Source organism: Ovis canadensis, chromosome 12, assembly GCF_042477335.2.
Source record: "Ovis canadensis isolate MfBH-ARS-UI-01 breed Bighorn chromosome 12, ARS-UI_OviCan_v2, whole genome shotgun sequence".
NCBI lineage: Eukaryota > Metazoa > Chordata > Mammalia > Artiodactyla > Bovidae > Ovis > Ovis canadensis.
The window spans coordinates 66,363,522-66,387,345 of NC_091256.1; the positions used below are offsets into that span (position 1 = coordinate 66,363,522).

The 23,824-nt window shown below is 36.8% G+C and overlaps 1 protein-coding gene across 6 annotated transcripts in view; it reads left to right on the top strand.

Moving 5' to 3' along the window:
• Nucleotides 1-23,824, top strand: part of RABGAP1L (RAB GTPase activating protein 1 like) — a 726,983-nt gene that overhangs the window by 133,795 nt on the left and 569,364 nt on the right. For all 6 annotated transcript variants that reach the window (XR_011247784.1, XM_069546100.1, XM_069546103.1 and 3 more), the window contains exons 8-10: nt 676-742; nt 6,063-6,165; nt 9,936-10,102. Coding sequence is in view for 5 of the 6 variants with exons in the window: in XM_069546100.1 (XP_069402201.1) it covers nt 676-742; nt 6,063-6,165; nt 9,936-10,102 (337 nt within the window). In the remaining variant the exon portion in view is untranslated. The remainder of the gene's footprint in view (nt 1-675; nt 743-6,062; nt 6,166-9,935; nt 10,103-23,824) is intronic.

Sequence of the window (23,824 nt, forward strand, 5' to 3'; positions counted from 1 at the left end):
CAAATAAAGTGATAGTGTTAATTGGATTCCTAAAACTTCCTTTGCATCAGGAGGCACAGAATAAGTATTTAATAATATATTATATTCTGGATAGTATTTTCACTAGCATAATAGCATTTTTTAGTAATGAGTTTCATATAACTGTTTTTTTTTTTCCAAACTGAAGATATAGTATTGATAGTCTACTCAGTGAACATGACTGTAGAGGGCCAGGTGATTGATTGTATTAACATGGCTTGATGCAAAGAGAGAGTACAGTGTTTTATTCTAATTTTTTTAAGTTTTCTTACTTTTAATTTAATTAGGTTAGTTGATCTTGATCAGTATGTTTGGAATAACTGTAAGGCAAACAATCTCTAATTTTTACCTAGAAATTAGTTCATGTCTCAGTACTGTATTTTGTTTCAGTTAACAATTTGTGGCTGTGAACAGTTTCTGTTCATTGGTAATCTTTCAGAAGCAGAAATAGAGATCTGGGAATTTAAATAATTAATTTATGTGTGATTTTATTATGTATCTTGATGGATTCTTATCTGTGATGTTTCTCTAAAAAATGTTATTTGTAAGTATAGAGCTAGACAGATTGTATAGTTGCTATTAAGAGGCTTTTGCTCACTGGGCTTCTATATATTCTTGATACCTCATTTCTTCTTTTTTTCCCCCCAATATTTTCAGATGTTTTGGAATGTTATTAAGCCCAGGTCGAAACGTGAAGAACAGTGACATGCATTTACTGGATATGGTAATGAAAATCTTTAGCACCTTAACCAAGTATAGATGATAGTTATTTTATATTTTTAAAGTATGTTCTATTTTGAAATCGTCATTTTGTCAAATTACTTCTAACTTTCAGCCGTGTGATAGTAGTCAATTAATTTGGAACCCCATACTTAAAATGAGGGAGAAACTTAGGAGTTAAAAATTTTTGTAGAAAGAATCATATGCAAGTTGAAGCAGATAAAAGGATAGTGTTATGAAAAAGTTCATCTACTCATCTGTTTGACTTCTTAGGAAAATATCCTTTCTTTGAGCCAAAAACAAGAAGTACATGATTCTAACAGGCATATCCAAAGTGGATATGGTTCCTTTCATTTATTTTAATGCAGTGTTATTGATATTAATTTGAGTATTGTGATGGATGCATTTGTTTTCTTTAAAGCATTTCCCTTTCTGAATTTTTCCTTCTTGATTACCTTTCATTAGCAAAGTATATTTAATGTGGGAGTGGTATTCATTGAAGGAATGCCCTTGAAGGTTAATATATATTCAAGAGTTGGTTTTTGATGTAAAAATGGCAAGCCATCTTAACTTTTAAACAAATACCTGATAATAATGTAGTTAATGAAAACATCCAGTTCATGGTTTAGAACTGTTATAAGAAATAGTTATTTCAGTATAAGTATACAGTTCTTTACTTAAATGAGTTTTTTTTTTTTAGGTAGCACTACATGTTCTCCTTTCAGCTGTATTTTGCAAATGTCATTTAAATATCACAAATTATATGAACTTTTTCTTTATTTTATGATAATTGATTTTTTAGTGGTAGCAGGATGGTTTATTCAGCATTTTTGAGCACCTAATTGTATGCCAAGTATTGTGTGGCGTGCTGGCATTACAGATATGGTAATAAAGTTCTAACATCTTTGGGTTCATAATCTTGTAATGGAAACAGATCTTTAAATCTGTAATGATATCATTGGGTTAAATGCTCTCATAGAGTTGGTGTAGTGAGCCACAGAAATAGCGAGGAAACATTGCTTACGTAGGTAAGGTAAGGACAACCAGTTACATTAAATGTGAAAACAAATTAGCTATTGGTTCATCTCTCTTCCATCCATTTTTAGAGCATATCAGTAATGCAGGTGGTTTTGCTTAAGGCAAGACATAACATTTTGGAGCCCTGAAAATTCTGTGAGGAGGTAGTTTCAAGGACATTAAATACTTATCAGCTCCTAGATCCTAATTAATAATGATCTTGCAGAGTTTAAAAGATTAAGATGAATTGCTGGCAGAGATGTAGAGACCTGGCGTGAGCTTCTGATCTCCCCTCACTTGTAGTGCATCCCTCCACCTTTGAGAGTCCATACTGAAATCAAAGGCTTGTAAGCACTGAAGCTCCTAGAGGGAGCAGTGGGCTTATCAGTGCAACAAATAGTTGATCAAGTTGGAGGGCTTGTATGTACAATTATCAGCAGTTGTGATTTGTTGTTACCCAATGCTGTTAATCTTCATGGTATCTTAATACACAGTTACTGAGCTTTAACCAGACTACATCTAATAAAAATGAACTCATTACCTTTTAATGAAGACTGTGGGACAGCTGTGGTTATTACAGGTTACACCTTTGTAATCACCTGAAATCATATTCCTTGTAACTTTGCCTAATGTGTCTTAGTTCTGCCCTCTAGAGCAAGATATTAATACTTCTATGACATATCCAAATATGTGAACTCTTTGAAAACAGATTTCTCCTTGCACTTTATTCTGACAAACTTTGAAAAAGGGTGCAATTGAACTTCAGAATTTATGAGGTTTTTCTATTTGACTTGAATAATTTTTGAGCAGTGCCTACTTTGTTCCCTGAATGCTAAATGAGAACGATGAGCTGAGACTTTTCTATACATTTATAAATTTTGTTTAATATAAAATGTACATGAAAAAGAAAGCTATATTTATAAACAAAATATATTTTTAGTCAGCCAAATTACTTATATATATTATGCATAGTATATAAACAAAATCACATATAAATAAAATTAATTAAGTTCTTTTGGGGAGGTGCAGGTAATGGACTCTGAATTTTCTCCCAGTAGTGATAATAGTTTTGAAGATACTTGTAGTGTAGGAATAAGGAAATGAGAATTTTTGATCTACAACCATTGATACCTAGGAAAAGCTGAACAGGAAAGTACCAAAAAGAGGTGAAAACTGAGTAGAGTCAGATTTTATGGAACTGGAACACAATTTATAATCCTAGAGATGCCTCAGAAAGTTTGTGAAAGAAGTGAAAGAAAGTGAAGTTGCTCAGTTGAGTCTGACGCTGTGACCTCATGGACTGTAGCCTACCAGGCTCCTCAGTCCATGGGATTTTCCAGGCAAGAGCACTGGAGTGGGTTGCCATTTCCTTCTTCAGGGGATTGTTGAGACCCAGGGATTGAACCCGCGTCTCCCATGTTGTAGGCAGATGCTTTTACTGTCTGAGCCACCAGGGAAGTCCAGAAAGTTTCTGGATCTTCATAATTAACTATTGAGACACTAGGCCAGTAGTTGGACTCACAGAAATAAAATTTACATTGTAATCTAATACACTTATAAATGTTAAAAAAGCTGAAGTAAAATTTTTATGAAATAATTCTTAAATTATGAAATTTAAGAAATAGTGAAATTTATGAAATAATTCATGTTTGATGAAATCTGTTTTTTTTTCTTCTACTTGATTAAAAAGTGTGATCATAATCCACTAACTTGATTTTATGATCCACAAATGGGTCACAAACTGCTGTTTGGAAATCATTAGCCTGTCAACTCCGTAAAGTCAGGACCATTCTCTTGTTTTCTTTGCCGGATACTCACGGGCATAGAGCGTAACTCATAGTAGGCTCATATTTGCTTAAGGAATGAATGGATTAGTGAGAACTTATGTTTCTTTCTTTCTTTGTGTGTTATCTCCTTCTCCTGATAATATTTGTGTGCTTTACCCTGCTGTCCCTACTTGACCTTATAGCTTCAGCTTGCTCATAACTTGACAGTAGTTCATTCACAGCTTTGTATGTGATTTTTCAGCTTATGTTCCATTGCGAAGTGGTGTATTTTGTTTATATTTCCTGGTTTATTTTCTTAAGAGGAGGGCATCTGGTGGTTCCAGCCTGGCCTCTTCGGGGCAGAGGTATTTGTTGTCCAGATGTCTTTCCCTGATGTCCCTAATCTCGTCAGCCTTCTTAGGGGAGGGAACGCCTGCAGAGGAGCCAGGAAAGAACTCTAGAGCAGAGATTGTGAAAGTCTCTTCATAAGGGCATGGGAGCAAGCCAGGCTATGTAATAGAAATATCTAGTGCAATAACAGAAGTGACTCGAGGAGAAACTTTTATTGAAGGCTTTTAATGTATGAGATAATATTTTTGTGGTTATGAAGACTCAAAAGAAATAAAAATATGTTTGATTTGGTTAGGCTGTTTTGCTTACAGCGAACAAAGATTCACTTAGAGCACCTGAAGAACAAAAGAGGTTATTGACCTTGATGAAATTAGACCTGACCCTGAACAGTGGTCTCTGGTCTCTTCCTGTCTGCCTACCCTCCCCGCATGGGCTTGCTCTTTCAGTGAGCCTCTTTCTTAGGAGCTGCCCTTGTTCTCACAGCCTCTGGTGCTCTGCTCCCTTTTCTCTTTCTGCACCTTCTTCTCTCTCCCTCTCCCTTCCTCCCTCCATTGCCCGCCTCTCCTTTTTTCCCCTCTTCTCCCTTTTCCCTCCTTGCCCTTTCTGTTCCTCTCTGTCTCTTCTCTGCCCTTCTCTCTAGGTTCCCCACTCTTTGCCCCTTCAACTCACCTCCTTTGTATGTGCCTTTGTTTTTTGACTATATGATTCATTATTTTTAAGGATTTTTTTGTGTGTTTGTTTTCTCCGTTTCTTGCTTAACATTTTAGCACTTTACTAATACTCTGCTGTTCTTTATTTATTTTCCCCTACCCTAAATTCAGTTATAACTTCATTTTGCATGTGATCTGTCATTTTCGTATCAAAACCTTTCAGCCCTACAGCTGACTGCCCACTTTCCTTGGTATTTGTTAATTGAAAGAAAGAATTTGATTGGCCTAGCTCATTTTTTGAACTCAAGCATAGCATAAGCTCTTGTCCAGAAATGAACTAGATATTTTGAGGTCATTCTTGCTCTGAATGGGAGTCTAATTAGACATAGAGAGAGAGGATAGGCACATGGAAGGGAGGGAGGGAGACAGGGAAAGAGAATGAATATGAATGTATAAGTGCGTTGGAGGTACTGAGTGGATTTCCTTTACATGATCTTGAGCGTTTTTCTCCTTTGCTTTACACTGATCAGTGAGCTATCACCAGTACAGTAGAAAACTGTACATAGTAATTACCAACTGACTGAAATAGTTTCATAAGGATTCAGAGAAGCATCTGTGTGTGGGAAATACTGAAAAAAACTTTTTTGTCTTTTAGCCTGACCTTTTTAGCTCTCTCCATTCATAATATGAGGAAATTGGTACAGAAAATTGAACGTATTGTATTCTTTTGCTAATGCTTATATTTGTATACTGTGTGCTTTTCTCCCATGGACAACCTCTAAGCTCCCCCACACCACATACACATACATATACACAACTGAATGTGGCCTTGCTTTCACTATAGAAGTTTCTGCTTTCATGAGAATCAAGAGCTGGCTTGGTAAAAGTCTTAAGGGGTGGAGGAAGTGAAGAGGAAGAAGAGAAGAGAAGGAGAGATTGGAAGAAGGAGAATAAATATAAGGGTAGAGGAAGATAGTTAACAATCTTGGGTATAGATACAAACCAGTATTAGTCTCCTAATATTGATTTATGATTGTAAGAAAGTGTCCATATATCTGGCATATAGACAATAGAAAAGTATTAACTTTAAAGGTGTTAATTGTGACAAAGGAAATTAGTTATTTTAAGAATATATTAAAAATTAGAACATTAGAAGACAAATTTTAATATTTTCCTGTGATTAGCTTAATTCTCACTTCATATATCCTTGTATGTCTGTGTATGCGCTATTTTGACAACCAGCCTAAGATAAAGTTAAATATAACTTCATACCAATACTATGTTTTTGTGAGTCAGCATTTAAGTGCATACCTTTTATCCTAGAGTATGTGTCTCTAAATAGAAATGCTGGAGGAAGCTGCAGGAGAATTTAATATTTAAACAAATGCTTCTGTAGAGTGAAAAAAATTTACCAAGAAAATAAATGCCCTGAGTGTAAATTCAAATTTAATTAATTGGATTGCTCTAAGTAAGACATAAGTTAAAATGATGATTTTTGGGGTGTAAATATTCTCAGTGATTTCTGTTTGAAATGTCATAGGAATCCATGGGAAAGAGCTGTGATGGGAGAGCTTATGTTATCACTGGCATGTGGAACCCCAATGCACCAATATTTCTGGCACTTAATGAAGAAACCCCAAAAGGTGACTTTTCCTAAAAGATTACTCAATATTTATTATAAAATTTGTACTATGGACAATATTGTTTTGCCATGTTTAAAAAATATTCTGGTACTTATTTTAAATGGAGTTATTTTTCTTTTTATACTTTATGTATCAATGAGGATAACTTCCACTATTCAGAAGAAAGCCCTCTAAGGATATGTGGATTAATTTTATTACATTATTTAGGAAAGTATTTGGGCTTAGTGTTTCATGTGTCATAATAGGGTTGTTTTATTTGTAGGGGAAAAGACAGAATATGAAAGAAATGATGAAAGAAAACTCTAGAATTTTTGCATATCTTTGATATCTATTTTAACTTTTTTTCTTCATATTACAGATTACTTATATTTGTCTCTATATATATATATTTAAATTTACTAATTGTTTATTCCAGTCTTTTGACCTTTGGGAATTTAGTAATGTATATTTAAGATTTCATTTGTATAAAAAAAATATTTCATTTGTGGCAAATATTTTTTTTCAAGCTTTTTATTTTTTCATTTTGTTTAATATGTCTACTGTTAAACAATTTATACATGATAGATAGGCTCATTTTTCATGTTTCTCATTGTTTTTCTTTTTATTCCTACTTTATCTAGATATCTGTTCATTGCCCATGTGGTTTTTTGTTATTTTCTTCTCTACTGTCTGCCTTTAAACTAAAATTTAGTTTCATCTCATGGAGTTATAGTGAAAGTTGTTCAACTGTGTCTGGCTCTTTGAGACCCCATTGACTACACTGTCCGTGGAATTCTCCAGGCCAGAATACTGGAGTGGGTAGCTATTCACTTCTCCAGGGGATCTTCCCAGCCCAGGGATTGAACCCAGGTCTCCTGCATTGCAGGCAGATTCTTTACCAGCTGAGCCACCAGGGAAGTCCAAGAATACTAGAGTGGGTAGCTTTCTCCAGAGGATCTTCCGAATCCAGGAGTCGAACCAGGGTCTCCTGCATTGTAGGTGGATTCTTTACCAACCAGGGAAGCCCTTCATGAGTTATAATCTTCTACTAAATGCTTTACTGTGATTCAACACAATAATTTATATTGAGAAAATATGGATCAGTTTGCTTGATCTTTAGTTTTATATTATTTACTTTATATCCACAATAGACTTTTAGTTAAAGACAGGAGCATTAGTGAATATGGATATGGAAAGATATTAATGAAGAACAGTAAATGATAATTATTCTTGAATTTAACAGGAGTATTTACCACTTCCATAAAGCATTTGATCACACATCCAGCTATTTCAAGATGAGGGCTAAAAAGAGAAAAATAATGATGACTATGTAAAGTTTAGGTTTTCATATATTAGGAATAAATAATCTTTACACCCACAGTATGTTATTTCTGGATACAGACTTGTGAATACCAGTCTATAAACTTCTTCCTTTTAATCATTCAGAAAATCAACATGAAAATGGAAAAAATAAGCTAGCTGATAATTTTGAAGAATAAAGTACAGAAATTTCAGACAATAACTTATAAAAGCAGTTTTTATCTGTTTTTAATGTAACATAGTTCAGGTTCATTTTGTATTTTAACACCTATTTGGTTGTCAATTAAAAATAATGTCTTTAAAAATTCATTTGTTCAGTTAAACTATATAATTCTATATCAAAATAACATCCTGATACAATGTTGAGAGAATCCAAGTTTCTCTTGACTTGGCATATAGAATGCTTGCATTTAGTACAAACGTAATACATCTTTTGTTGAGTTTAATTATATTAATAGAAGTATAGTGGGTGATTTTAAATGTTGTATAGTGGTTAAAAAGAAATTCTTGAAGGTTTCTTCTAATGGTAGGCTTGATTATTTGAACTTTCCTTTTAACTGAGAACTGAAAATTGCAGATGAAATAAATTTTTAAATTTTAAAAGTAATTTAAAAATAAACAATGCAGTTCTGTGGAATAATGAAGCCACAGGTTCAAAAAGCCCAGTGAATTTCGAAAGGGTAAATTAAGTCCATATCAGTCTATCATCAGTTCAGTTCAGTTGCTCAGCTGTGTCCAATTCTTTGTGACCCATGGACTGCAGCACATCAGGCTTCCTTGTCTATCACCAACTCCCAGTTGTCCATCAGCCTATCATAGTGAAACTAAAGAAAACCAATAGACACTGGCCTAGAAGATTCTAGATTAAAATTTAAAGGAGGCTATAGCAAGTAAGCGTTTTAAATGGTAGCTGAAATGTTTACTTACAATAGTATACTGTTGTCTAAAAAAGCAGTTGCCAAGGCTCTGATACATATACATTTATAGTATGTGCTGCTACTGCTAAGTCACTTCAGTCGTGTCCGACTCTGTGCGACCCCATAGACAGGAGCCCACTATCCCTGGGATTCTCCAGGCAGGAACACTGGAGTGGGTTGCCATTTCCTTCTCCAATGCATGAAAGTGAAAAGCGAAAGTGAAGTTGCTCAGTCGTGCCTGACTCTTCGCGACCCCATGGACTGCAGCCTACCAGGCTCCTCCATCTATGGGATTTTCCAGGCAAGAGTACTGGAGTGGGGTGCCTGCTTAGGCACAAAGTTGTGTCCAACTCTTTGCGACCCTGTGAACTGTAGCCTGCCAGGCTCCTCTGTCCATGGGATTTCCCAGGCAAGAATGCTGGAGTATATTTATAGTGTGTGTGTATATATATATATATATATATATATATATATATATATATATATATAGTATATTGTATAGTATATATATATTGTGTATTGTACAGTGTGTGTGTGTATATATATATAGTATATATAGAGTATTTTGTGTGCTATATATAGAGTATAGGCTTTCCTTGTGGCTCAGCTGGTAAAGAATCAGCCTGCAATGTCAGAAACCTGGGTTTGATCCCTGTGTTGGGAAGATCCCTTGGAGAAGTGGAAGGCTACCCACTCCAGTATTCTGGCCTGGAGAATTCCATGGACTGTATAGTCCATGGGGTTGCAAAGAGTCAGACACGACTGAGAGACTTTCACTATATATAGAGTATATATTTGAAAATTACATATATTTGTAGTATATATATATACTATAAATAGTATACATATATTTGTCGTATATTTATAGTATGTATATTTTATATGTTATGTATGCAGAGAATATTTTGTACATTATGTATGCAGAGAGTATATATATATATATTACACAGAGCTATTTCATTAGAGCTTTGGTGAGTGATTTTCCTGAGGGTTAATATATATTATGGACATTGTGGGTACTAACAAATCCCCAGAGACTTCCTTTAAAGCATACAACATTGAGAAAATCATTTTAATAAAAATTTTGCAAGCAAATTGAATGAAGTGAAGGTTGAGAGTCTCTTCTGATTTGACATTCCTTCCCATGCAACTCATCAAACAAACCTAATAATTTCTAGTATCTTTTTTTTATTGAATGAAAGGGAAAATTTTTGTGATTTTCTATTTCTAGTGTTTGTTTGTTTGTTTGTTTTGGGGGGGCAACCTGATAGATAGTGTAAAGGACATTCAAAACTTTTGTTTTTTATATTAAGGGCCTGATTTTGGGAAGGAAAAATTAAAATTGTCAGAGAAGATTTAGCCTTTTCATTAAGATGGGATTAGGAGAATTGAGAAGTGTACTTGGGAAACTTAATTACTTTGTCAATCTGTGTGTCAGTAAAACACTTAAACATAGAGGGTAACATGAGTATAAAGAACCTAAGTTCTTTAACTTTGTTTTCTCAATCAAGTAGTAATAAAATTAGCATAAAACACAGAACATTTCTACTGCAGATAAACGAGTATACATGACCGTGGCAGTGGATATGGTAGTCACAGAGGTGGTGGAGCCAGTCCGCTTTCTCCTGGAGACAGTAGTACGTGTGTACCCTGCAAATGAACGATTTTGGTATTTCAGCAGAAAAACTTTCACGGAGACTTTCTTCATGAGGTTAAAACAGGTAGGATCTTTTTGTTCTTTTCATATATTGTTTTCTACTATTTTTTCTTTAATGCCAGTGTAATTCCTTAAATAGCAATAAAAAGCAATAAAATTCTTCAGATAATCAAATGATCTTTAGAGTTAAAAACAGTATTTGTAAAATGCATATGTAAGATTCTGTGTAGTCGCTCTGTCATGTTCAACTCTTTGCGACCCCGTGTACTGCAGTACGCCAGGCCTTCCTGTCCATCACCAACTCCTGGAGCTTTCTCAAATTCATGTCCATCCAGTCGGTGCTGCCATCCAATCATCTCATACTCTGTTGTCCCCTTCTCCTGCTGCCTTCAATCCTAGCATCAGGGTCTTTTCCAGTGAGTCAGTTCTTTGCATCGGGTGGCCAAAGTATTGGAGCTTCAGCTTCAAAATCAGTCCTTCCAGTGAATATGTAAGATTAAAGTCAGTTGAAAAAAACAGCTAGTAAAATTATATAGAAATTTATTTTAGAAACCTGTAATAGTACCTGTAAAGTATCAACATACTTAATAGAAATATTAAATCTAAATAAAAAACTTTTCTTTTATATATGTATGATTCAGTTCAGTTGCTCAATTGTGTCCAACTCTTGCCATTTCCTTCTCCAGGGGACCTTCCCAACCCAGGAATCGAACCTAGGTCTCCTGCATTGCAGGCAGACACTTTAACCTCTGAGCCACCAGGGAAGCCCATACTTAATAGAAATATTAAATCTAAATCAAAAACTTTTCTTTTATATATGTATGATTCAGTTCAGTTCAGTCGCTTGGTCATGTCCAACTCTTTGTGACCCCATGAACTGCAGCACGCCAGGCCTCCTTGTCTATCACCAACTTCTGGAGTTCACCCAACCCATGTCCATTGAGTTGGTGATGCCATGCAACCATCTCATCCTCTGTTGTTGTTCCCTTCTCCTCCTGCCCTCAATCTTTCCCAGCATCAGAGTCTTTTCCAATGAGTCAGCTCTTCGCATCAGGTGGCCAAAGTATTGGAGTTTCAGCTTCAACATCAGTCCTTCCAATGAACACCCAGGACTGATCTCCTTTAGGATGGACTGGTTGGATCTCCTTGCAGTCCAAGGGACTCTCAAGAGTCTTCTCCAATACCACAGTTCAAAAGCATCAATACTTCGGTGCTCAGCTTTCATTATAGTCCAACTCTCGCATCCCTACATGACCACTGGAAAAACCATAGCCTTGACTAGACGGACCTTTGTTGACAAAGTAATGTCTCTGCTTTTGAATATGCTGTCTAGGTTGGTCATAACTTTCCTTCCAAGGAGTTAACCATCTTTTCATTTCATGGCTGCAGTTACCATCTGCAGTGTTTTTGGAGCCCAGAAAAATAAAGTCAGCCACTGTTTCCACTGTTTCCCCATCTATTTCCCATGAAGTGATGGGACCGGATGCCATGATGTTAGTTTTCTGAATGTTGAGCTTTAAGCCAACTTTTTCACTCTCCTCTTTCACTTTCCTCAACAGGCTCTTTAGTTCCTCTTCACTTTCTGCCATAAGGGTGGTGTCATCTACATATCTGAAGTTACAGATATTTCTTCCGGCAGTCTTGATTCTAGCGTGTGCTTCTTCCAGTCCAGTGTTTCTCATGATGTACTCTGCATAGAAGTTAAATAAGCAGGGTGACAGTATACAGCCTTGATGTACTCCTTTCCCAGTTTGGAACCAGTCTGTTGTTCCATGTCCAGTTCTAACTGTTGCTTCCTGACCTGCATACAGGTTTCTCAAGAGGCAGGTCAGGTGGTCTGGTATTCCCATCTCTTGAAGAATTTTCCACAGTTTATTGTGATCCACACAGTCAAAGGCATATAAAACCAAAAAGAAAGAGCACAGAAATATATCTTTAGAAAATAATAGTGAAAAAGTTTCCAAGTAATAACTGGTTGTTATAGTTTCTTTTTACCTATATAATATTATATGATTGTGTTGTTTGACTTACCAGTAAGGTTACACAATTATTTTCGGAGAAGGAAATCGCAACCCACTCCAGTGTTCTTGCCTGGAGAATCCCAGGGACAGGGGACCCTGGTGGGCCATCTATGGGGTTGCACAGGGTCGGACACGATTGAAGCGACTTAGCAGCAGCAGCAGCAGCATACAATTATTTTAATATTAGATGAACAAAATTAGGGTTTCTGTGAAATTCTTAAGTTCTTAAGCAGTGTTAGTATGTAAAACACCGTTTTTGTAAATGAAGGAAGAACGTTACTGTGGAAAATAATTTGAATTCTAACAGCATCAATTGTATGAAATCAGAATGAAATGTTCTGTTTGAGTAATAGGAATTTCTCCTATTCTGTTTAGTGCTCCCTCTCTCCGAAATTTAAAAATGCTTGTTGCTTCATGTACTGTAATATGCAAAAAGTAAAGTAAAAGCAAGCATCAGTGCAGTGAACAAATACAGAAACCACTTAATCATTTTCATATTACAAAAACTTATCATCGCTCAGTTAGGCTTCATATGCTATACACATACATCTAATTATGTAAATGTATAAATTCCAATACTGTTGTTTATCTTGCAAAAGTACTGGAATTTATATTTACATAAATGTAAAGAATATATGAGTGGATTTTTATTATTGTTATTTTTATAGTTTTAAAAATTGATGATATTGAGTGACTGAGTGATAAGTACCATAAGATTTCTTAGTAATTAGAAAAATACTATTTGAGGCAAAAAAAAAACTATTTAACATCATTTCATATGAATTAAAAAGATTAAATTAGATTCACTTGTAGTACTTAGCTCCATTAAATGTGAAACTGATTTAAGTTAATGTAAAATAAGAAGATGGTTTCTAACTTTGTACTCAGTCGCTCAGTTGTGCTTTATTTTTTTGACCACATGGACTGTTGCCCGCCAGGCTTCTCTGTCTGTGGCATTTCACAGACAAAAATACTGGCATGTGTTGCCATTTCCTACTCCAGGGGATCTTCTCAACCCAGGGATCGAATCCATGTCTCTTACATTGGGAGGCAGATTCTTTACCACTGCACTACTTGGGAAGCCCTTTTAACTTTGAAAAGAAAGTGAAAGCGTTAGTTGCTCAGTCATTGTATGACTCTTTGCGACTCCATGGAGTGTAGCCCACCAGGCTCCTCTGTCCCTGGAATTCTCCAGGCAAGAATATTGGAGTGAGTTGCCATGCCCTTCTCCAGGGGATCTTCCTGACCCAGGTATTGAACCCAGGTCTCCTGAGTTGCAGGCAGATTCTGACCAGTGGTATAATTTAATTTCTTTAGTAGATGCTATGTTACTCTGTTTATTATTGTTTTTATTTCCTCTTGAGTCATTTTTTGGTGATCTTTGTCTTTCAAGGAATCTTCAGTTTATTTTTAATGTCTTTAGAATCTCTATGATCTGCTTTTATTTCTGATACTGGTAATTTATATATTCTCCCTTGTGTTATTTTTTTTATCAGCCTAGCTTGAAGTATATTATTTTATTGATTTTCATTCTTCCCCATAGAACCAAATTTGGGGCACATTCATTTCTCTATTGTTTTTCTGTTTTTTCTTCTGTTGATTCCTTTTGTTTTCTTTTTTATTTCCTTTTTTTGTTCTTTGGATTTAACTTGTTTGTCTAGTTTCTTCATGGGAAGATTTTTAAAAACATTTTTTTGCTAATATTTTTTCCCTAAAATCTTTTAATTTTTAAGATTATAATTTCCTTCTAACTTCTGCTTTAGCTGTACCCATAAAAACTTGATCTTTTGTGCGCTCATAAATTTGAAATGTATATTCTAATTTTCCATGTTATTTCTTTTGTGACACGTGAGTTCTTCAGAAATACATTGTTTAATTTCCAGATACATGCACAATTTTTAGATATCTTTCTTAATCTGATTTTTAATTTCATTTTGAGCAGAGAACATACTCTGAGATTTGAATCTTTTTAAGTTGTTGAGACTTACTTACCCAAGACATGTCCTATTTTGGTGAATGTTCCAAAAGTACTTGTAAGGAACATGTATTCTGCAGTTGTTGGGTGGAGTATTCTATAAATGTCAACTGTGTTAAGTTCTATGATGAGGTTTTTCTGTGTTTTCTACTCCGTATTCTGAACATTCAAGGGGATCTCTCCATTCTTGTTGGAAAGAACAATAGCAACTTCCCCAACTGTTACTATGAGCAATAGTTATGATAGCAACCATCATTTAAAGAGAGTGTCCTACATGGTGTACCTCCTCAGTACAACTCTGTTGAGATGTAGTGTAGTGTTAGTTGCTCAGTTGTGTCTGACTCTTTGTGACCCCATGGACTGTAGCCCTCCACTGTTGAGGCGTAAGTAGCTTTATTAACCCCATGTTTTAGATAAACTATTAGGCACAGGAGGGTTGTTATTAGGTGACAGATCCGAAATTAAGCCTAAGCAATTTGCCCTAAACCTTGTCCTTCTGAAATGTTTATGAGAAATGGAAAATATACTAGCTGTAACACTAAAACTAGTATTTTTTTCCTGAAAAAATTTCCGTATGAGCACTGATCATTTTGTCACATCACTTGTCTTTCTTTGTATCATCTTTGTTGACATCACTGATTAGATTAGGTATATAGATGTTAGGTATATGAAGACGTTATAAGAAAATGTAAGGATTTGTAACATTGGAAACCTTGAACTGCAGCGACTGATTCCTTTTCTAAGAAAACGGGTTCTTAGCTGCTAAGGCATCTTTTTGTATAATGCTGATCTGAGAAGAGCACTCTGCTTACATGGAGTCACTTGAAAATGGTTTGCCAAAAAGATCTCTTGCTCTAAAAGCCTTTTATTGCTAATGAACATCCCATATTTTACTGTTGGATGCTTATTCCACTGTCTTGAAGCTTTGCTGCCTGTTACCGGGAAATAGACCTTAGTAACTTTTACCAGTCTTATTGACCTCATTGTTAATGAGTTTAATAAGATGCTCTCCTTCAGCTAGGTTGTAGTAGGGGTCAAGATCCAGAAATCAAGAGGGCATTCATGCTTGATATGAAGTGTTACTAAACTAAGAGGGTCAAAGGCCTGTATCATAATAAGTAAAATTAGTTTGCTGAGATTCATTTTAGAAATGATTTTCAGTGCTTTGTTAATTAAATTTTTATTGAGTACCTTTAGCATGATAGTGTTGGGGATATGTGAATGAATAATGCATGTTCTCTTGTCTTTAAAGAGTGAAGAATGTAATGGTGAAAAGATTATCCTACTAGGTGACTCATGTAACAGTAGAAGTGTATGCACAGTGCAGAAGTGACACTCACTAATCATACTTGTCCACTTGGATTGGAGTCAGGTTCCTAGGATTGAATCCCAGTTTCCCCCCATTTCATAGATATTAGCCTTAGGCAAGATACTCCTCATCTCCGGAGTGGGGATTTTCATTATACCACCTCAGATTTGTGTAAAGAAAACTCTGTTTCCTTTACTGCTGTTCCCACCACTTCATTTCTGATACTGGATGGGTGGGTGTTTTTCCTATACCAATTAATTCTCCAACTTGACCCCAATTGGATGGCCTTCAGTTCAGTGATGACACTACCTGGAGTTAGCATGGACCTCACAGTTTAAGGGTTCAGTCCCACAAAACTGTTCCCCTCCTCCTTACTTCAGATACCAACTGCAGGTTCAGGTTGTCACCTGTGTTTCTGACCAACCAGCTATAATTTGGAGGTTCCCACAACCTCCCCCTCAGGTTTGATTATTTGCTAGAATGACTCACAGAACTCAGGAAAACAGTTTGCTTAATAGATTACCAGGGTATTAGAAAAGGATACAACTCTGGAACAGCCAGCTAGCAGAGATGCATAGGGCAAGGTATCAGGGATATACAGTCTTGCCACCCTCTCAGTACCTCCACTTGTTTACCAACCTAGAAGTTCTCTGAACAGCTAAGTTAGGGGTTTTTTTGGGTGCTTCATTCTGTAGGCACAGTTGAGTAAATCATTGACTGTTAGCCATTAACTCAGGCACCAGTCCGTTTCCCCTCCATGCAGGCTGGTGGAGCAGGGCTGAAAGTTCCAACCCTCAAATCAATGTGATAGATTCCCCTGGCATCCACCTGCGCTGTTCCCAGCCTGCATGTCCTTAGGGACTTTCTAGAAGTTACCTCATGAACATAAATTCAGCTGTAGCTGAAAGAAGCTCAGTAGAAATAACAAAAAATGCTCATTTTACCTTTATTGCTCTGGAACTATTTCATGGTTCAAGATTTTTTTTTCTTTTGGTGGCACCTTGCAGCATGTGGGATCTTAGTTTTCTGACCAGGGATCAACCCCACACCCTCTGCAGTGGAAGCACAGAGTCTTAACCACTGGACCACAGTGGATTCCCTGGAACTATTTCAGAAAATGGATAAAAATCAAATATTTTAACAAAAGTTGTTTCTTTCATCTTTATTGCTATGGTGCTGTATCAGGAGCCAGGATGAAGACCAAAATATGTATTTCTTATTATATACAATATCATAGCTCTCATGGTGATTAAATATGAATTCATGTGAGGCCCATTAGGACAGTGCTTACCACCTGTTACATGCTCAATAAGTGTTAGCTATTATTGTTATTAATATTAATTAATACTTCTTGTCTTGTGCCTAGTCTGTATTCTCTTTGGACAGACTCTTTTGTATCTTAAGCCTAAAATAAATGAATGAATAAATTAACCAATAAATGAATAACTAACTCTTGTAGAAAGGTCAGGATTTTGAATTGTGGTAAGACAGAGAAAGGCATTTTAGTCAGAAACAATAGTTGAGTCAGTTCATACAGCTCTGATGCAACATGATGTGTTGAAGATCTTTAGGAGATTAGATATTGCTATATTGCTGAAGCATCAGTGGGCATGGTGGGTAATTATTCTGAATAGGTAGGTCATTGCTATGCTTAGTACTTTATCCTCAGGTTGGGAGAATTTTAAGCTCTGAATGACAATATGTTTATAATTGGCAAAGTTCAGTCTGACAGCAATGGAAAGGATATTGACACTGGAGGCAATGAATATGAAGTAGGAAGGCTGTTGTGGCCAAGATACGAAATGATGAATGCTTGAAGAAAGGCGATGGCAGTGGGGATAATTGTTGTTCAGTCACTAAGTCATGTCTGCCTTTTTGCGACCCCATGGACTGCAGCACGCCAGGCCTTCCTGTCTCTCACTATCTCCTGGAGTTTGCCCAGGTTCATGTCCATTGAGTCGGTGATGCCATTCAACCTATCCTCTGTTGCCCCCTTCTCCTCCTGCCCTCAGTATTTCCCAGCATCAGGGTCTTTTCCAGTGAGTTGGATCTTTGCGTCAGGAGACTAAAGTACTGGAGCTTCAGCTTCAGCATCAGTCCTTCCAGTGAATATTCAGGGTTGATTTCCTTTAGGATTGACTAGTTTGAGCTCCTTGTTGTCCACAGGACTCTTGAAGAGTCTTCTCTAGCACCACAGTAGTTCTTCAGTGCTCAACCTTCTTTATGGTCCATCTCTCACATCCATATATGACTACTGGAAAAACCATAGCTTTGGCTATATAGACCTGTGTCAGCAAAGTGATGTCTCTGTTTTTTAATATGCTGTCTAGGTTTGTTGTTTGTTGTTTTCTTCCGAGGAGCAAGCATCTTTTTCATGGCTGCAGTCACTGTCCACAGTGATTTTGGAGCCTAGGAAGATAAAATCTGCCATTGTTTCCATTTTCCTGCCATCTCTTTGCCATGAAATGATAGGACTGGATGCCACGATCTTAGTTTTTTGAATGTTGAGTTTTAAGCCAGCTTTTTCACTTTTGTCTTTCACCTTCATCAAGAAGCTCTTTAGTTCTTCTTTGCTTTCTGCCATTCAGGTGGTATCATCTGCATATTTGAGGTGTTGATATTTCTTCTGGCGATCTTGATTCCAGCTTGTGATTCATCTGGTCTGGTATTTTGCAGTGGGGTAGTGGAAAAGATGAATTTGAGAAACTTTAGGGAAGTAAGAATCACGATCTGGTGTTTGATTTGATGCGAGGTTGAGGGAGAGCAAAACCTAGGATTACTTCCGTGTGACTGGGTGGTTGTTGATTGTTTTGATTGAAATAGACTTTCAAGGAGAAGTGTTTCTAGGCTCATGAGGAAAGCTAGTGGAGGTTTAGACATGCTGAATTTCACATTTCAAAGGGACGTTTAGGTTTAGCAAGCAGTCAGATATTTGTATCCTACACTTGGGAAATAAACATTTTAAAAGTGGCTAATGCTTGAGACTTGTGAATAGGAGTAGGTGACATTACCCCGAGACCAAGTGTTGAAAAAAGAGACATTTAAAAGATTGGCATAGGAAAAGGATTAAGCAAAGTGAATGTAGAAGGATAAGCACAGATCTTGGGGTAAAATCACAAGAGAGTGAGGCCAGGAAAAGCAAGGGGGAAGATGGTTTCCAGCAGGAGAGAAGGCCTGCAGCATTAGGTACTACAGGGAGGTCAGGTTGGGATATGATTGGTAGATAAGAGATAAAGATCTTAGACTATAAAACGTGAAAGACTTGAGAGGAGTACTGGGGCAGAAGTCAGACTGCAGTTGATTGAGGAGTGAGTGGGAGACAAGATGTTTTCATAATTCACCCCCTTAACTGGGGACAGAGAGAGGCTGGGTACAAATCCAAAGTATTACGATACGTTTTACTTTACTTTAAATACAAAGTTTAAATTTTTAGAAAATTCAGTTCAGTTCGGTCCTCCAGTCGGACTCTTTGTGACCCCATGAACCGCAGCATGCCAGGCCTCCCTGTCTGTCACCAACTCCCAGTGATGCCATGCAACCATCTCATCCTCTGTTGTCCCCTTTTCCTGCCCTCAATCTTTCCCAGCATCAGGGTCTTTTCCAATGAGTCAGCTCTTCGCATCAGGTGGCCAAAGTATTGGAGTTTCAGCTTCAACATCAGTCCTTCCAATGAGCACCTAGGACTGATATTTAGGATGGACTGGTTGGATCTCCTTGCAGTCCAAGGGACTCTCAAGAGTCTTCTCCAACACCAGAGTTCAAAAGCATCAATTCTTCGGTGCTCAGCTTTCTTTATAGTCCAACTCTCACATCCATACATGACTACTGGAAAAACCATAGCTTTGACTGTGAAGAAGTGAAGTCGCTCAGTCGTGTCTGACTCTTTGCAACCCGATGGACTGCAGCCTGCCAGGCTCCTCTGTCCATGGGATTCTCCAGGCAAGAATACTGGAGTGGGTTACCATTTCCTTCTCCAGGGGATCTTCCCAACCCAGGGATCGAACCTGGGTCTCCCGCATTGGAGGCAGATGCTTTAACCTCTGAGCCACTAGACAGACCTTTTTTGGCAAAGTAATGTCTCTGCTTTTGAATATGCTGTCTAGGTTGGTCATAACTTTCCTTCCAAGGAGCAAGTGTCTTTTCATTTCATGGCTGCAGTCACCATCTGCAGTGTTTTTGGAGCCCAGAAAAATAAAGTCTGACACTGTTTCCACTGTTTCCCCATCTATTTCCCATGAAGTGATGGGATCGGGTGCTGTGATCTTCGTTTTCTGAATGTTGAGCTTTAAGCCAACTTTTTCACTCTCTTTTCACTTTCATCAAGAGGCTCTTTAGTTCTTCTTCACTTTCTGCCATAAGGGTGGTGTCATCTGCATATCTGAGGTTGTTGATATTTCTCCCAGCAATCTTGATTCCAGCTTGTGCTTCCTCCAGCCCAATGTTTCTCACGATGTACTCTGCATAGAAGTTAAATAAGCAGGTTGACCATACACAGCCTGACGTACTCCTTTTCCTATTTGGAACCAGTCTGTTGTTTCATGTCCAGTTCTAACTGTTGCTTCCTGACCTGCATACAGGTTTCTCAAGAGGCAGGTCAGGTGGTCTGGTAGTCCCATCTCTTGAAGAATTTTCCACAGTTTTTTGTGATCCACACAGTCAAAGGCTTTGGCATAGTCAATAAAGCAGAAATAGATGTTTTTCTGGAACTCTCTTGCTTTTTCGATGATCCAGTTGGCAATTTGATCTAAAATTTTTTTTTTTTTTTAGAAAATTCAGTCTTTTTTCTGTTTTTTTTCCAGATTTGGAAGTCTATCCCTTTGCTAGTGATTTTGCTGAGTGAATATCTCATCAAAATATGGATGCAAGTGCCAAAAACCTTTTGTTGCCAACATTTAGAGGAATGACATAGCAGATACTGTAAAAGTGAACTCATTTCTTTCTGCTGAAATGCTGTAGTTAAGAAATTATGTAGAAACTGTAAGTTAGTAGATAAAAAAACATTCTGGAGGTTTAATACAAAATTTAGTGATTGTAGTCAACAATCTAGTGGCCCCTTTTCCATAGGTTCCTCAAGGGTGGATTCAACCAGTGTTTAGTTGGTGTTTGGATTAGTCTATGGTTCAGTTCCTGGTTGGTTGAATCTGTGGATGCAGAACTTGCAGGTACGCAGGTCAACTGTACCATATCATTTTATTTGAGGTACATGAGCATCTGTAGATTTCAGTGTCCACAGTGAGGTCCTGAATCCAGTCTTTACATAGATACTAAGGGTTGGCTGTACTGTACTATAAATTTTAAAAGCTGTTAAGGGATTAGATCATTATTATTCTCACCACAGGAAAGAAATGATACCGATGTGAGGTGTTGGCTAATGCTATAGTAGTAATCATATTGCAGTATATAAATGTATCAAGTCAAGACATTATACAGATTACACAATGTTATATATCAATTATATCTCATTAAAATGGAAATTATTCATCACTTGGTATTTTCTTTTTTTAAAAAAATAATTGTTCATTTATGGGAGGACTTCCAAAACAGCTGGAAGCAAAATGAGAATTTTGGAAGGTGCTGATGCTTACAATATTATCTGCTTATTACTGTGTCATTTCAGAGTGATTTTTTAATGACAATTTTTTTTTTTTGGTTTGCTTTTTTTTGTTTGTTTGTTTGTTTTTTTGCTGTACCATGCAGTCTATGGGATTTAGTTCACCAACCAGGGATTGAACCCAGGCCCTCAACAGTGAGATGTTGGGGTTCCCAACCACTGGGCTGCCAGGGAATTCCCTTAAATGCAGTTTTGAAATACCCCCAAATAGAATTCATAATAAATTGAAGATACTCACGTCTTTAAACTATGGTGACATCACCTCAGTTCAGTTCAGTTCAGTTCAGTTCAGTAGCTCAGTCGTGTCCGACTCTTTGCGACCCCATGAATCGCAGCATGCCAGGCCTCCCTGTCCATCACCAACTCCCGGAGTTCACTCAGACTCAAGTCCATTGAGTCAGTGATGCCATCGAGCCATCTCATCCTCTGTCGTCCCCTTCTCCTCCTGCCCCCAATCCCTCCCACCATCAGAGTCTTTTCCAATGACTCAACTCTTCGCATGAGGTGGCCAAAGTACTGGAGTTTCAGCTTTAGCATCATTCCCGCCAAAGAAATCCCAGGGTTGATCTTCAGAATGGACTGGTTGGATCTCCTTACAGTCCAAGGACTCTCAAGAGTCTTCTCCAACACCACACTTCAAAAGCATCAATTCTTCAGCTCTCAGCCTTCTTCACAGTCCAACTCTCACATCCATACATGACTACTGGAAGAATCATAGCCTTGACTAGACGGACCTTAGTCGGCAAAGTAATGTCTCTGCTTTTGAATATGCTCTGCAGGTTGGTCATAAATTTTCTTCCAAGGAGTAAGCGTCTTTTAATTTCATGGCTGCAATCACCATCTATAGTGATTTTGGAACCCCCCAAAATAAAGTCTGACACTGTTTCCACTGTTTCCCCATCTATTTGCAATGAAGTGATGGGACTGGATGCCATGATCTTTGTTTTCTGAATGTTGAGCTTTAAGCCAACTTTCTCACTCTCCTTTTTCACTTTCATCAAGGCTTTTTAGTTCCTCTTCACTTTCTGCCATTTGGGTGGTGTCATCTGCATAGCTGAGGTTATTAATATTTCTCCCGGCAATCTTGATTCCAGCTTGTGTTTCTTCCAGTCCAGCATTTCCTACTGCTACATTAATAAATTGCTTAAGAAGTAATTAGATGAATTATTTTTTTTTCTTATTACTAAAAATAAATGCTGTGCATTCCATCATCCATAAAGTGTTTATTGGCAGGATTCTTTCATAAGAAGGTTATCAGAATATAACCTTTGTAGTACTGTTTTTGTTTTGTTTTATACTTGCTAAAATCATTGAATAATTTTATGTTCTGCTGGTCCTATTTTGCCTAAAGTGCTATAAGACATTCAGCTGTTACCATTAACTTTCAGGTTTGGTTTGCATTGTGCTATAGAGTGTATCTTACTATGAGACTACATCAAAGAAAATACAGTTGAATAAAGCAGGTTTTCATTCTGGGTACTGAAATGAGAATAGATTGTTTATTATAGGCCTTCATCGAAAAATTGAATTATTAGTTGAGTTTAAAGAATTTATTCTGAAAATTTGTTGTTGTTGTTGTTGCTCAGTTACTAAGTCATGTCTGACTCTTTGTGACCCCACGAACTGCAGCACATCAGATTTCCCTGTCCTTCACTATTTTCTGGAGTTTGCTCAAACTCCAGTCCATTCATTTGGTGATGCCATCCAACCATCTCATCCTCTTGTTGTCTCCTTCTCCTCCTGCCTTCAATCTTTCCTATTATCAAGGTCTTAAAAATTAGTGTTTTTAAGGTCTGAAAAATTAGTGTTTTCAGGTATGATAAATTAGTATTTTAAGTTTTGATATTATAAGCCAGAGAGGAGAGACTCCTTCATTATATATGTACTCTTTTGCAATGTATTTAAAAAGCAATAAGTCAGTTGTGAAGCAAGTGGTAAGCACCGTGACTTGGGTTCTTTTCATTAAGTACTAGCACCTCTCCCTTGTCTTTCATCTGTGTGGAGTTTAAGAAATCACACGTTACCAAGGCCATGTTAGCAAGTGGCCTGTTAGTGAGGAGTAAGTGATCCTCTTATCTAAAGATTTAAATTCTTTTAGTGTGTTGAAAATTTAATAGATTAAAAACAAAAGGCTTCTCACTTGAGAATAATGTGACAAGGGTATGATGGTGAACTAGCAACCTAATTGATATTTAAATAAGGAAATTTTGCTTATTTCATAGTCAAATATACTTTCTTAAGGTATAGATAATATTCTTGCACTTAAGACTATGGCATTGCTTTTAAAATAATAGTTGTTTGAAATGTTGAAATGAAATTATTTTCTCTGGACTGAGATAATTGATTTTGTTGCCAGTCACGGTGTGCAACGTTCTTAGCTGTGTTGTCCTTCATAAAAATATTTTCTACTTTGCGCTGGTATCAAAATTTAGTAAAATTTGAAAACAGTAAAGTTATATTAGTGATGAAAGTGTGGAAGCATATGGAGATAGGAGCTTGGAAAAAGCAGCACTTCAGTGAATTCAGTAATCTTTTATTTCATAAGTTAAGAATATTTATAAATAAGATAGTTTCAAGAAAAATAGCTGATTAGGTGAAATTATTGTAAAATAGACCTCAGTTCTCAAAGGGTCAGCTGAGTCAGCAGCACTGAAAATGTGTAGGGGGTGGTTCTTAAGTCCTTCTTCATTTGTAGATTTATGATAAACTATAAAGAGCAATTGGAGGCAATTATAGAGAAAAAATAGTGTTATGAAGAAAGAAATATTTATATTCATTTTAAAGGTAATCTTAAGAAATGTTATTTACATTAGGTTGATTCAGGAAATGCAGAACATTTTGAGGCTAGTACAACATATTTTAATGTAGCT